Source organism: Puma concolor, chromosome C1 (genome assembly GCF_028749965.1).
Source record: "Puma concolor isolate L17-30 chromosome C1, mPumCon1.1.hap2, whole genome shotgun sequence".
Classification (NCBI taxonomy): Eukaryota; Metazoa; Chordata; class Mammalia; order Carnivora; family Felidae; genus Puma; species Puma concolor.
The window spans coordinates 107,476,445-107,491,869 of record NC_141674.1 but is presented as its reverse complement, the minus strand read 5'-3'; the positions used below and the strand labels follow the sequence as shown (position 1 = coordinate 107,491,869).

Below are 15,425 nucleotides of genomic sequence, written 5' to 3'. Positions count from 1 at the left end.
ATATCTAGCACATAGTAAACTCAATAAATGGTAGGTATTATTAATGCCAAAAGGTATGAATTAGGTAAGCCTAATGGCCTATATTCATTTTCAAGTGAATATACATTTACTGCACACCCGCCAAGTATCTTACACATTGCTATTTATTGTGGGTACTAGATAAAGGGAATGAACCACACATTCCCTTGTTTAGTCCTCTAAAACACAGTCTATTTTTCACAAGTGCATGACGCTAAAAAAAAGTGTTCTGTAACATGTCCTCATACTGAAAGCTGGGCCAGCACCATCCTTTCTGCAATCATATCAAAGATAAGAATGTGAAGAAGTAGGAAGATAAACATGGACAGAGGAGGGGTTAGATTTGATTAGAAATGAATCAGTCCATCCCACAGAGGGCAGCACCCACACATTTCTAGTTATATAAGGGCCACTATCTCAATCCACTGGTCACCCTGCAAGCTGCATCAAGCTTTATCCTACGTGTTCCTTTGGTGAACCAGGTGAGAGAAAATTCATCCAGCTATACTGATGAATATTTGGTTGATTGTTATCCACAGCAGAAATCCAGGAGTAAGAGCTAAGCCAGAGTTAATATATATTTGGCCTTTTCATCTCTTTTTCTTTTCTTTTAATTTTTTGATTAGTTTACTTTATCCTGGGGTCTGTTGTTGCCAAGATGAATAATGCAAGAAATTTGCCTTCTTCTAGGCCATTCCACATTCTCTTCCCAGTCTTTTGCATGACATTTTTTTTCTGGATTGCCCAGCTCAAATAGGGCGGAGGTCAGCCCTGGTGTAGAGTCCCTTCCCTGTTTAATGTAAGTCCTTGGGGCTCCAAGATCAAATCATCTACTAGTCAAGCTACTGCCTGCATTGCTGAGTCTTTCTTTCTGGTTACTGAAAAAGAACAGTGTTTGGTCAAGGCTGAGATTAGGATAGTACTTGAGCTCTGATAAGGGCTATCTCATGCTTCTGTAGCACCGTTTTCTATTTGCTGAAGGCCTTAGTAGTCCTGTTTAGCTTCTGGTGGCCAGAGGAGAAGTAGGTATGATAGAAATTCTGTCACTTTTAACTCAAGAGAACCAGTGAAACTAACCAGAGAGACTGGGACAATACATCTGAGTGGTTCTGGAAACTTTAGAAGCTCCAGGACAACACTCAGAACACCAAAGTACACAAAGTGTAGAGACATTATGTAAGGAATATATTCACCCAGGACATGGAGATCTGAGTGCTTATCCCAGTTCAGCCAGTAACATGCCATGACAATCTTAGCAAAGTAACTCAAAGTTAACAAAGTTAGTTATTACTGTGTTGACAGATCCTCAACCATTCCTTATTTGTTGTATTTGTCAAGTGTAAGAGACTTGAAAAACTAGAATGATTATTATTAAAGTTAGAATTACTTATAAATTTTTTAAAAAAGAAAATGAATAATAGGGTCTTTTGTTTCTTTTATCTTCAGGTACACTTTAACTTGCAAAAAGATGACCGACCTCTTAAGAAGTGTTGTCACAGTCATTGATGTTTTCTACAAATATACCAACCAAGATGGGGAGTGTGGCACACTGAGCAAGGATGAGCTAAAGGAACTTCTAGAGAAAGAGTTCCGTCCAATTCTGAAGGTGAGAACCATCTACCAAGATTGCTAGGGTCCTATCCATTCTCTGTTATGTGACCAAAGAGTAGCTAAAAACTGCACAGTCTCAGTAGTCTTTGGGCAAACTATGAGTGGTACTTCTTGGGCACATCAGAAAGTCTGTTGGAGCAGAATTTATTTTTATAAAGGTGATTTTTCCCTCATTTTCCTGTTTACCCCCACCATATAGACCTTCAGACTTTTTCATGCTCCCAGGTCTCCCCTTATGAAAAATAACAGAAAATAAATTTGTGCTAAAATATGAGTTAAAAGAAGAAAAAGTATAAAGAGGGAAATGTCTACAAGGAGATCTGACTAAGTAGCCAGAATTACTAAAAATTATAAACAAAAAACAAGCATTTTTTCCCCCATTTACTTGGGAAGGACTCAGCTAATAACTTTAAAAGTATAGATTCTAACAAAGAATATATTAGCATGTAATATTTAAAATTTATGTAAAACTAAAATATACCAGGTACTAAACTTGATTTATTCAATTCCTTCTTTTATATACCTGAGTACCTAGTCCCCTACCTTAGGTCCTTGAATTGTACTCTGTTGGAGAACCCAATAGTTCTTTTCTATTACCTCTTCTCACCTGCTGGATCCTAATTATTAGGCTGCTTTAGCTTAAAGTAACCCTTGACTGGATTAAAAATACCTATTGTCGGGGCGCCTGGGTGGCGCAGTCGGTTAAGCATCCGACTTCAGCCAGGTCACGATCTCGTGGTCCGTGCGTTCGAGCCCCGCGTCAGGCTCTGGGCTGATGGCTCGGAGCCTGGAGCCTGTTTCCGATTCTGTGTCTCCCTCTCTCTCTGCCCCTCCCCCGTTCATGCTCTGTCTCTCTCTGTCCCAAAAATAAATAAACATTGAAAAAAAATTCTAAAAAAAAAAAATACCTATTGTCAAACATCCACAATTCCACAGCTCTGCTTGAATATTTTATTTTATTTTTTCTACTTGAATATTTTAGCTATGTGGGCTAAGCTGACCAGGTCTCCTTTGGTATGTCACTTGTATACAGAACCCAGATGATCCAGACACAGTGGATGTCATCATGCACATGCTAGATCGAGATCATGACCGAAGACTGGACTTTACTGAGTTTCTTCTGATGGTATTCAAGCTGGCTATGGCCTGCAACAAGGTTCTCAGCAAAGAATACTGCAAAGCTTCAGGGTCAAAGAAGCATAGGCGTGGTCACCGACACCATAAGGAAGAAAGTGAAACAGAAGAGGATGAAGAAGATGCACCAGAACAGAAATCAGGTTACAGGCATTCAAACTGGAGGGAGGGAGAGGAGTATGGTTATGGTTCTGAGGGTTTGAGGCGAAGTGTGAAACACAGACATGGGTCAAATTCCAGGAGGCTGGGAAGGCAAGGTGGTTTATCTAGCTCAGAGAACCAAGAGAAATCTGAGAAAAGACACCGTGGGTCTGGTCACTCATGGAATAGTGACAAAGAAAGACATGGTTCCAGCTCTGGAGAGCTGGGGGATAGAAGAAACAAGTCACATGTTAGCCCCACCAGGGAATCTGGGAAGGAATATGAATCAGAATCTGGATCTGGGTCAAAGAGTGAGAGGAGGAAAAGTCATGGTGGTCTGTCACATAGACTGGATGCTGGTGGGCATGAATCAAACTCTACTCAGTCAAGAAATAGTGGAGGACAAAAGCTTGGGTCTAGCTCTAAAGGTTCAGAAGACAGTGGAAGACAAAGCTATGGATGTGGTTCCAGCAATTCGGGTGGGTGTGGAAGTCCACAAAATACTTCTAGTTCCTGTCAGGAAGGTAGATTTGGAGGGCAAGGAAATCAATCTAGCTGCACTCAGTCAGGTTATCAAACAGGAAGTAGTGGAAGACAAGATCGTGGATGTATCTCGGGAGGTCAGTCCTCTGGATATGGTCAACATGAGCCTAGCTTCTGTAGTCAGTCTTCTAGTCAAAGAGGATACGGATCTAGAGCATGTGGTCAGACACAGAACTGTGGAAGACAACAGAGAACAGGTTCAAGTCAGTCCTCTTGCTGTGAACAATATGGGTCTGGAACAAGTCAGTCTTCTAGTTATGGTCAACATGGATCTGGTTCTTGTGGACACTTTTCAAACTCTCATCAAAAAGGGTCTGGTTCAAAGGAATTTTCTAAATGTGGACAACATGGATCTGGCTCATGTCAGTCCTCTGGCTTTGGACATGGCTCTGGCTCATGCCAGTCCTCTGGCTTTGAACAACATGGGTCTGGCTCATGTCAGACCTCTGGCTTTGGACAACATGGGTCAGGATCAGGTCAATCCTCTGGTTTTGGACAACATGGGTCAAGCTCAGGGCAATCCTCTGGCTTTGGTCAGCATGGGTCTAGTTCAGGACCGTCCTCTGGCTTTGGCCACCATGGATCCAGCTCAGGTCAGTCCCCTGGCTTTGGTCAGTATGGGTCTGGATCAAGTCAGTCCTCCAGCTTTGGCCAACATGGGTCTGGCTCAGATCAATCCTCTGGTTTTGGCCAACATGGGTTTGGCTCAGGTCAATCCTCTGGTTTTGGCCAGCATGGATCCAGCTCAGGTCAGTCCTCTGGCTTTGGTCAGTATGGGTCTGGATCAAGTCAGTCCTCCAGCTTTGGCCAACATGGGTCTGGCTCAGGTCAATCCTCTGGTTTTGGCCAACATGGGTTTGGCTCAGGTCAATCCTCTGGTTTTGGCCAACATGGGTCTGGCTCAAGCCAATCCTCTGGCTTTGGACAACATGAGTCTGGCTCAGGTCAGTCCTCTGGTTTTGAACGATATGGGTCTGGCTCAGGTCAGTCCTCTGGTTTTGGACAACATGGCTCTGGTTCAGGCCAGTCCTCTGGCTTTGGCCAGCATGGGTCTGGCTCAAGCCAGTCCTCTGGCTTTGGACAACATGGGACTGGCTCAGGTCAGTCCTCTAGTTTTGGACAACATGGCTCTGGCTCAGGTCAGTCCTCTGGTTGTGGACAACATGGCTCTGGCTCAAGCCAGTCCTCTGGCTTTAGACAACATGGGTCTGGCTCAGGTCAGTCCTCTAGTTTTGGACAACATGGGTCTAGCTCAAGACAGTCCTCTGGCTTTGGCCAGCATGGGTCTGGTTCAGGTCAGACCTCTGGCTATGGACAACATGGATCCAGCTCAGGTCAGTCTTCTGGCTTTGGCCAATATGGGTCTGGCTCAGGTCATTCCTCTAGTTTTGGACAGCATGGGTCTGGCTCAGGCCAATCCTCTGGCTTTGGTCAACATGGGTCTGGCTCAAGTCAGTCCTCTGCCTTTGAACAACAAGGGTCTGGTGCAGGTCCATTTTCTAGCTCTGGACAACATGGGTCTGGGACAGGTCAATCCTCAGGCTCTGGACATGGATCTAGCTCACAACAGTCCCCTAGCTTTGGGACTGGCTCAGGTCATTCTTCTGGCTTTGGACAACAAGAGTCTAGATCAGGTCAGTCTAGCTGTGGTCAACACTGTTCCACTTCAATGCAATCCTCCAATTTTGGCCAAGGATCCTGCTCAGGAAAGTCCTCTAACCCTGATCAACATGCTAGCACAAGTCAGTCTTCTACTTATGATCAACATGGGTTTAGCTCAGGAGAATCTTCTGGATATGAACAACATGAATCTAGGGTAAGGGGAAAAGAAAGCTCTCACACTAGTTCAGGAAAAGAGGGTCCAAAACATGGAAGACCCATATCAGATTCAGCCCACACTCAGATAAGAGAAACAGGCCCAAAGAAAACTACTCAGAGGGATAATGAGAGAAACAAGAGACACAGTACAACAGCAAAAGAGACTGAAGATCATGACAGCATTCATGGACATAGCCAACAAAGGCAAGGATCAAGTCAGGACAGAAGGACTTCTACAACACAGGACACGAAACATAACCACAAAAATGACAGTCAAGCCCAGACAGATAAATGGGAGACATATTCAGCAACTACCCGGGAGCATTATGAAAATGACCATGAAAAATCAGGAGGAATTCCCACAGGTAAAAATGAAAGATCTACTCAGAGACAGGCAGGAGACAACACAAGACGTGCCCATTCTGGCCATGGACAGGCCACCAGGACAGAATCCAGTAGAACCCGAAAAACGGGATCTAGCAGCAGTGAGTCCAGGGACAGGGGAAGGCTTTCAGGAGTCCCACAGACACAGACAGGGTCCCCTCATGGCCATGCTGGATCTCAACATGGAGAGTCGAGATCCACACAGGAAGGAAGACAGACAACTACTCACAGACAGGCAGGAGACACCACTAGACATACCCAGTCTGGGCATGGACAAGCCACCAGGTCAGAATCCAGCAGGACTGGAAGAAGAGAATCCAGTGTCAGTGAGTCCAGTGACAATGAAAGGCACTCAGGAGTCCCACAGTCACAGGCAGGGTCCCCTCATGGCCACCCTGGATTCGAACAGGGAGACTCAGGATCCACCCATGAAGGAAGATGGGAAACTACTCACAGAACGCAAGGAGACACCACTAGGCAACCTCATTCTGGTCATGGACAGGCCACCAGGAGAGAAGCTAGCAGGACCCAAAGAAGCAGATCCAGTGTGACCGAATCAAGTGACAGGGAAAGGCACTCAGAACTCCCACAGACACACACAGAGTCCCCTCATGGCCAGGCTGGATCTCAGCATGAAGAGTCAGGATCCATCCGTGAAGGAAGACAGGGTACTACTCACAGACAGCAAAGAGACACCACTAGACATACACTGTCTGGTCATGGACAGGCCACCAGGAGAGAATCCAGTAGTACAGGAAGAACAGGATCTAGGAGCAGTGAGTCCAGTGACAGGGGAAGGCCTTCAGGAGTCCCACAGACACAGGCAGGGTCCACTCATGGCCATGCTGGATCTCAACATGGAGAGTCGGAATCCACCTGGGAAGGAAGAACAGAAACTACTCACAGACAGCAAGGACACACCACTAGACAAGCTCATTCTGGTCTTGGACAGGCCACCAGGACAGAATCTAGCAGGACCCAAAGAAGCAGATCCAGTGCCAGTGAATCGAATGCCAGGGAAAGGCACTCAGGACTCCCACAGACACACACAGAGTCCCCTCATGGCCAGGCTGGATCTCAACATGGAGAGTCGGGATCCACCCGGGAAGGAAGACAGGGAACTACTCACAGACAGGCAGGAGACACCACTAGACATACCCAGTCCACTCATGGACAAGCCACCAGGTCAGAATCCAGTAGGACTGGGAGAAGAGAATCCAGTGTCAGTGAGTCCAGTGACAGTGAAAGGCACTCAGGCGTCCCACAGTCACAGGCAGGGTCCCCTCATGGCCATGCTGGATTTCAACATGGAGAGTCAGGATCCACCAGGGAAGGAAGACAGAGAACTACTCACAGACAGGCAGGAGACACCACTAGACATACCCAGTCCACTCATGGACAAGCCACCAGGTCAGAATCCAGTAGGACTGGGAGAAGAGAATCCAGTGTCAGTGAGTCCAGTGACAGTGAAAGGCACTCAGGAGTCCCACAGACACAGGCAGGGTCCCCTCATGGCCACCCTGGATTCCAACAGGGAGAGTCAGGATCCACACTGAAAGGGAGACAGGGAACAACTCACAGACAGCAAGGAGACTCCACTAGACATGCCCAGTCTGCTCATGGACAGGCCACTAGGACACAATCCAGTAGGGCCCGAAGAACGGGATCTAGCATCAGTGAATCCAGTAACACGGAAACACACTCAGGAGTCCCACAGACACACACAGAGTCCCCTCATGGCCAGGCTGGATCTCAACATGGAGAGTCGGGATCCACCCGGGAAGGAAGACAGGGAACTACTCACAGACAGCAAAGAGACACCACTAGACATGCACTGTCTGGTCATGGACAGGCCACCAGGTCAGAATCCAGTAGGACTGGGAGAAGAGAATCCAGTGTCAGTGAGTCCAGTGACAGTGAAAGGCACTCAGGAGTCCCACAGACACAGGCAGGGTCCCCTTATGGCCATGCTGGATCTCAACATGGAGAGTCGGGATCCACCTGGGAAGGAAGACCAGAAACTACTCACAGACAGCAAGGAGACACCACTAGACAAGCTCATTCTGGTCTTGGACAGGCCACCAGGACAGAATCTAGCAGGACCCAAAGAAGCAGATCCAGTGCCAGTGAATCAAGTGACAGGGAAAGGCACTCAGGACTCCCACAGACACACACAGAGTCCCCTCATGACCAGGCAGGATCTCAACATGGAGAGTCGGGATCCACCCGGGAAGGAAGACAGGGAACTACTCACAGACAGGCAGGAGACACCACTAGACATACCCAGTCCACTCATGGACAAGCCACCAGGTCAGAATCCAGTAGGACTGGGAGAAGAGAATCCAGTGTCAGTGAGTCCAGTGACAGTGAAAGGCACTCAGGCGTCCCACAGTCACAGGCAGGGTCCCCTCATGGCCATGCTGGATCTCAACATGGAGAGTCGGGATCCACCCGGGAAGGAAGACCAGAAACTACTCACAGACAGCAAGGACACACCACTAGACAAGCACATTCTGGTGTTGGACAGGCCACCAGGACAGAATCTAGCAGGACCCAAAGAAGCAGATCCAGTGCCAGTGAATCAAGTGACAGGGAAAGGCACTCAGGACTCCCACAGACACACACAGAGTCCCCTCATGACCAGGCGGGATCTCAACATGGAGAGTCGGGATCCACCCGGGAAGGAAGACAGGGAACTACTCACAGACAGGCAGGAGACACCACTAGACATACCCAGTCCACTCATGGACAAGCCACCAGGTCAGAATCCAGTAGGACTGGGAGAAGAGAATCCAGTGTCAGTGAGTCCAGTGACAGTGAAAGGCACTCAGGAGTCCCACAGACACAGGCAGGGTCCCCTCATGGCCACCCTGGATTCCAACAGGGAGAGTCAGGATCCACACTGAAAGGGAGACAGGGAACAACTCACAGACAGCAAGGAGACTCCACTAGACATGCCCAGTCTGGTCATGGACAGGCCACCAGGACAGACTCCAGTAGGGCTCGAAGAACGGGATCTAGCATCAGTGAGTCCAGTGACACGGAAACACACTCAGGAGTCCCACAGACACACACAGGATCCGCTCACGGCCAGGCTGGATCTCACCATGAAGAGTTGGGATCCTCCCGTGAAGGAAGACAGGGAACTACTCACAGACAGCAAAGAGACACCACTAGACATACACTGTCTGGCCATGGACAGGCCACCAGGACAGAATCCAGTAGAACCCGAAAAACGGGATCTAGCAGCAGTGAGTCCAGGGACAGGGGAAGGCCTTCAGGAGTCCCACAGACACAGGCAGGATCCCTTCATGGCCATGCTGGATCTCAACATGGAGAGTCGGGATCCACCCGGGAAGGAAGACAGGGAACTACTCACAGACAGCAAAGAGACACCACTAGACATGCACTGTCTGGTCATGGACAGGCCACCAGGACAGAATCTAGCAGGACCCAAAGAAGCAGATCCAGTGCCAGTGAATCAAGTGACAGTGAAAGGCACTCAGGAGTCCCACAGACACACACAGAGTCCCCTCATGGCCAGGCTGGATCTCAACATGGAGAGTCGGGATCCACCCGGGAAGGAAGACAGGGAACTACTCACAGACAGGCAGGAGACACCACTAGACATACCCAGTCCACTCATGGACAAGCCACCAGGTCAGAATCCAGTAGGACTGGGAGAAGAGAATCCAGTGTCAGTGAGTCCAGTGACAGTGAAAGGCACTCAGGAGTCCCACAGACACAGGCAGGGTCCCCTCATGGCCACCCTGGATTCCAACAGGGAGAGTCAGGATCCACACTGAAAGGGAGACAGGGAACAACTCACAGACAGCAAGGAGACTCCACTAGACATGCCCAGTCTGCTCATGGACAGGCCACTAGGACACAATCCAGTAGGGCCCGAAGAACGGGATCTAGCATCAGTGAATCCAGTAACACGGAAACACACTCAGGAGTCCCACAGACACACACAGAGTCCCCTCATGGCCAGGCTGGATCTCAACATGGAGAGTCGGGATCCACCCAGGAAGGAAGACAGGGAACTACTCACAGACAGCAAAGAGACACCACTAGACATGCACTGTCTGGTCATGGACAGGCCACCAGGTCAGAATCCAGTAGGACTGGGAGAAGAGAATCCAGTGTCAGTGAGTCCAGTGACAGTGAAAGGCACTCAGGAGTCCCACAGACACAGGCAGGGTCCCCTCATGGCCACCCTGGATTCCAACAGGGAGAGTCAGGATCCACACTGAAAGGGAGACAGGGAACAACTCACAGACAGCAAGGAGACTCCACTAGACATGCCCAGTCTGGTCATGGACAGGCCACCAGGACAGACTCCAGTAGGGCTCGAAGAACGGGATCTAGCATCAGTGAGTCCAGTGACACGGAAACACACTCAGGAGTCCCACAGACACACACAGGATCCACTCACGGCCAGGCTGGATCTCACCATGAAGAGTTGGGATCCTCCTGTGAAGGAAGACAGGGAACTACTCACAGACAGCAAAGAGACACCACTAGACATACACTGTCTGGCCATGGACAGGCCACCAGGACAGAATCCAGTAGAACCCAAAAAACGGGATCTAGCAGCAGTGAGTCCAGGGACAGGGGAAGGCCTTCAGGAGTCCCACAGACACAGGCAGGATCCCTTCATGGCCATGCTGGATCTCAACATGGAGAGTCGGGATCCACCCGGGAAGGAAGACAGGGAACTACTCACAGACAGGCAGGAGACACCACTAGACATACCCAGTCCACTCATGGACAAGCCACCAGGTCAGAATCCAGTAGGACTGGGAGAAGAGAATCCAGTGTCAGTGAGTCCAGTGACAGTGAAAGGCACTCAGGAGTCCCACAGACACAGGCAGGGTCCCCTCATGGCCATGCTGGATCTCAACATGGAGAGTCGGGATCCACCTGGGAAGGAAGACCAGAAACTACTCACAGACAGCAAGGAGACACCACTAGACAAGCTCATTCTGGTCTTGGACAGGCCACCAGGACAGAATCTAGCAGGACCCAAAGAAGCAGATCCAGTGCCAGTGAATCAAGTGACAGGGAAAGGCACTCAGGACTCCCACAGACACACACAGAGTCCCCTCATGACCAGGCGGGATCTCAACATGGAGAGTCGGGATCCACCCGGGAAGGAAGACAGGGAACTACTCACAGACAGGCAGGAGACACCACTAGACATACCCAGTCCACTCATGGACAAGCCACCAGGTCAGAATCCAGTAGGACTGGGAGAAGAGAATCCAGTGTCAGTGAGTCCAGTGACAGTGAAAGGCACTCAGGAGTCCCACAGACACAGGCAGGGTCCCCTCATGGCCACCCTGGATTCCAACAGGGAGAGTCAGGATCCACACTGAAAGGGAGACAGGGAACAACTCACAGACAGCAAGGAGACTCCACTAGACATGCCCAGTCTGCTCATGGACAGGCCACTAGGACACAATCCAGTAGGGCCCGAAGAACGGGATCTAGCATCAGTGAATCCAGTAACACGGAAACACACTCAGGAGTCCCACAGACACACACAGAGTCCCCTCATGGCCAGGCTGGATCTCAACATGGAGAGTCGGGATCCACCCGGGAAGGAAGACAGGAAACTACTCACAGACAGCAAAGAGACACCACTAGACATGCACTGTCTGGTCATGGACAGGCCACCAGGTCAGAATCCAGTAGGACTGGGAGAAGAGAATCCAGTATCAGTGAGTCCAGTGACAGTGAAAGGCACTCAGGAGTCCCACAGTCACAGGCAGGGTCCCCTCATGGCCACCCTGGATTCCAACAGGGAGAGTCAGCATCCACCCATGAAGGAAGACAGGAAACTACTCACGGACAGCAAGTAGACACCACCAGACATACACTGTCTGGTCATGCACAGGCCACCAGGACAGAATCCAGTAGGACGGGAAGAATAGGATCTAGGAGCAGTGAGTCCAGGGACAGGGGAAGGCCTTCAGGAGTCCCACAGACACAGGCAGGGTCCTTTCATGGCCATGCTGGATCTCAACATGGAGAATCAGGATCCACCCGGGAAGGAAGACAGGGAACTACTCACAGACAGGCAGGAGACACCACTAGACATACCCAGTCCACTCATGGACAAGCCACCAGGTCAGAATCCAGTAGGACTGGAAGAAGAGAATCCAGCATCAATGAGTCCAGTGAAAGGCCTTCAGGAGTCCCACAGACACACACAGCGTCCCCTCATGGCCATGCTGGATCTCAACTTAGAGAGTCAACATCTACCCATGAAGGTAGACTGGGAACTACTCGCCCACAGACAGGAGACACCACTGGACCTGCCCAGTCTGGTCATGGACAAGCCACCAGCGCAGAATCCAGGTGGACTGGAAGAAAGGGATCTAGTGTGAGTGAGTCCAGCGACACTGAAAGGCACTCAGGTGTGTCACAAGGACACTCAGTTTCTAGTCATAGGCATTTTGGTTCTATCCCCCAAAACACAGTTAGTAATACAACCAGAAGACATGGTTCTAGTACTGAAGAGTCAGGAGATAGTTCTAAACATTCCATAATTGAACAAGGGAAGACTTCAATTCATAAGCAACCTAGTTCCAGAAGATCAGGAGTACAGGCATCCTCTCATAGACATGTTGGAGACAAATCTACATTCTCAGGTTCAGCTCAGGGGCACACCACATCTTCTCGTGGACAGTTAGGAATTGGCACAACAGAACAAGGTGGATCCAGCCATACACAGTCGCATGATACTCATAGACACACCAGTGATAGCATAAGTAAGCATTCACATAGCAGTCATCACCAATCTAGAGTAAGTCATTCTCAGTCACAGCTTAGTGGAAGACAAAGACATGGATCAGGTCAAGGATGGAAACATGGCAGTTATGGAAGTGCTGAATATGATTATGGGCAGTCTGGGTATGGACCCTCTGGGGGCAGCAGAACAAGCAGCCACAATTCTAGCCCTTTGAGGTCAACAGAGAGAGCTGCAAACAATCAAGTGTCTACACATGGACAATTAATTTCTGGTTATGACCATACAGGATCAAAAGCAACTGAAATAACAGAAAGACAAGGTTCAAGTCATGGACAATCAGTTGATTCCCATAATCAGTCTGCATCCAGTGTAACTAGAAGGCAGGGATCTAGTCATGGGCATTCAGTAGTAAGTCATGAACCATCAAGTGACACTCATGTTCAATCTGGAAGTTGGCAATCAAGCAACCATTCTATATTCAGCCATGGACAATCTATATCAGCTCATTGCCATTCAAAATCTGGTTCAACTCTTAGGCAGGGATCCCATAGTGGTAATAAAGGGAATTCCAAAGATTGGGGGAAACAGATTCATGAATCATCAGGATCTACTCATGGACAGTCGGAGTTCAATAATATAAGTATGCCTGAATCCAGCCAGGAGCATTTGGGAGATACATCTTCTCATGAGCAGATAAGATCCAGCACAAGTTTAGTAAGACAAGGATCAAGTAATAGACAATCAGTAGACATCCTGGGTCAATCTGGATTCAGCACCAATGAAAGACAAGTATATAGCCATGACCAATCAAGTGACAGCTATGAGCAGTCAAGTGATAGCAGAAGCAGGAGGCAAGGGTTCATTTCTAGTCACTCTCTTAATAGACAAGACCCTACAGGAAGTGAAAAATATGGGTATAGACATTCATCAAGCAGTAAAACCATATGGAGTGGGGAAAAACAAAAGCAAGGGCCCACATCAAGTTTGTTAGGAAGCATCAGTATATATAGTCAGGATGTGGACAACATGCATACAAGAAACTCTGAGGCCAGAGATTGCCATAAAAGGGAGAGAACAGAATCAGGTTCCTTTTACTTAGAAGGTAACACTCCACTCTATGAATATGTCCAAGAACAAAGGTATTATTACTTTGAATAATTTGAAACCAACAGAAAACAAACTAGCTCAAATAAGAACCCAAAAAAGAAATGAGACATACAACATGGAATTAAGATACATGATCTTTTCTTTTGGTAGGGGGGTATATAGTTGTCCTTTTATTTAACTGTAGCACTGTACTCTATTTCTTTTGTTTGGTGCAAGGTTTTTGTAAGGCTCCACAATCACTAAGCTCTTTGGTTAGAAAACAATGAATGGAAGAAGTAAATAGCATTTGGAACTATATTCAAAACTATATGACAAAGTCATTTGGGTGCTTTAGGATAAAATGAGCATTTTTTAAAAATTTCTCAGACTCAGATCATGGACTTTCCAGATTTTATTTTAATTGACCACTGACAAACCTATCCAGGGAGCTAAGAAACATGATTTTGGAGCCAAAATTTCTCCAATAATATTGTAACACATTCCATGTTCTGAACAAAGAATGTTATAGTAGGTGATGAGTCAGAATATTTGCATCTTTTGTGCCACCACTGGAACTAGATACTACTATTTTTGAATTTATTGTCATGATCTCCTATATTGCATAAAATTGGCAATAAATTTTACATCAAGGTAAGGTTTCTCTTCTCTTTTATCCTCACAAACACAAATACAGCTCCCTGTCCCGGGGACAGATGCACATTTCATTCTTCTGCCTCTGGGCACCCAGATGTAAGTGAAGCATCAAGACACCAATAACAAAGAGTCCAGAAAAGGTGAAACTCAACTACATCTAGTCCTCTCCTCAATCTAATCATTATCCAAAGCATTTATAGGAAGAGATGGTTTATACTGAGAAGTCAGATGTTTTAGTTAATCATGATCATTACAACAACCATTGTCAAACATGACTTGAGAAACCTAAACTCTGGAAATAAGAGGTATGCACCATAGACTCTCTCTGATAAATACACTAATTGAAATCCCTCCCCCATCAATGCAGGCTAATGGGAGTGGAGGCTAATGGAGTCCTGAAGTTTCCAAATGAAAAAAAAAAACAACAACAACAACAATAAAAAATATACTCTTGCCTAGGAGGAAAACAATACATACATTTATTATGAATAGCAAAATATGTAAAAAGGAATAGAAAAATATATACAAAAGATACTAACCTCAGTAGAAAGTTTACAATAAAATCTAAAGAAAATGTTCAGAATACTATAACTCATAAGGACTTTAAACATCATCCCCACAATTTACAGACTGAAAGAAAATAATCCAAGCAAGACTTATTTAATCTAACCAAAAAGAATGACAATGCCCTAAATCAGAATCTGGTATCCCATCATTCTCTCCTCCCCCAAAAAACTGAAGCAACTTTTCTTCCACCTCCACTTTTGAAATTCAAACTGAAGTGAAATTCATCAGTGGGTGTCCCTATTGGGGGCAGAAGTTATATGAAAAACAAAACATGGGCTCTGTTTTCTTATTATACTCAGAATATATTCTATCTAGTTTTTAATATTTTAAGCAAGATGATATAAATTTTGACCACCGTGCTATGTGGTCAACAGAACATTAGTCATATTAGTTTATTAGTGAAAGAAAATAAAATACTTAATGTACTATTAATGTACACAGAAAAAAAAATAACTGAGTCTATGATAGTTAATCCTAAATAATAATCAATTCATACATTCACCATTAATTCACTAAGTAAATACTAATTATCAGAGCATCATTAGAAATTTAAATATTGGTGGGTGCCTGGGTGGCTCAGTCGGTTAAGCATCTGACTTCAGCTGAGGTCATGATCTCATGGTTTGTGAGTTCCAGCCCCGCATCAGGCTCTGTGCTAACAGGTCAGAGCCTGGAGCCTGCTTCTGATTCTGTGTCTCCCTCTCTCTCT

At 47.0% G+C, this 15,425-nt stretch overlaps 1 protein-coding gene across 10 annotated transcripts; it reads left to right on the top strand.

The window, feature by feature from the left end:
• The first annotated feature begins 450 nt into the window (after positions 1–450).
• Positions 451–14,150, top strand: FLG2 (filaggrin 2). Of its 10 annotated transcripts, none has more exons than XM_086718254.1 (5): positions 709–817; positions 1,465–1,624; positions 2,663–4,742; positions 4,860–6,525; positions 6,751–14,150. In XM_086718254.1, coding segments are annotated over exons 1-5 (10,725 nt in total). In that variant the 5' UTR covers positions 709–815; the 3' UTR covers positions 13,568–14,150. The 10 variants fall into 10 exon arrangements, with proteins under 10 accessions (XP_086574379.1, XP_086574380.1, XP_086574382.1 ...); XM_086718256.1 differs by having other exon boundaries at positions 2,663–6,525; positions 6,751–7,059; positions 7,285–14,150; XM_086718255.1 differs by having other exon boundaries at positions 2,663–6,525; positions 6,751–7,650; positions 7,876–14,150.
• The last annotated feature ends 1,275 nt before the right edge of the window (positions 14,151–15,425 follow it).

Coding starts and splice junctions, on each gene's coding strand:
- FLG2 (XM_086718252.1), top strand. Junction 1,625..2,662: donor AGTTCCGTCCAATTCTGAAG/GTGAGAACCATC, acceptor ACTTGTATACAG/AACCCAGATGATCCAGACAC. Junction 6,526..6,750: donor CATGGAGAGTCGGAATCCAC/CTGGGAAGGAAG, acceptor GTCGGGATCCAC/CCGGGAAGGAAGACAGGGAA.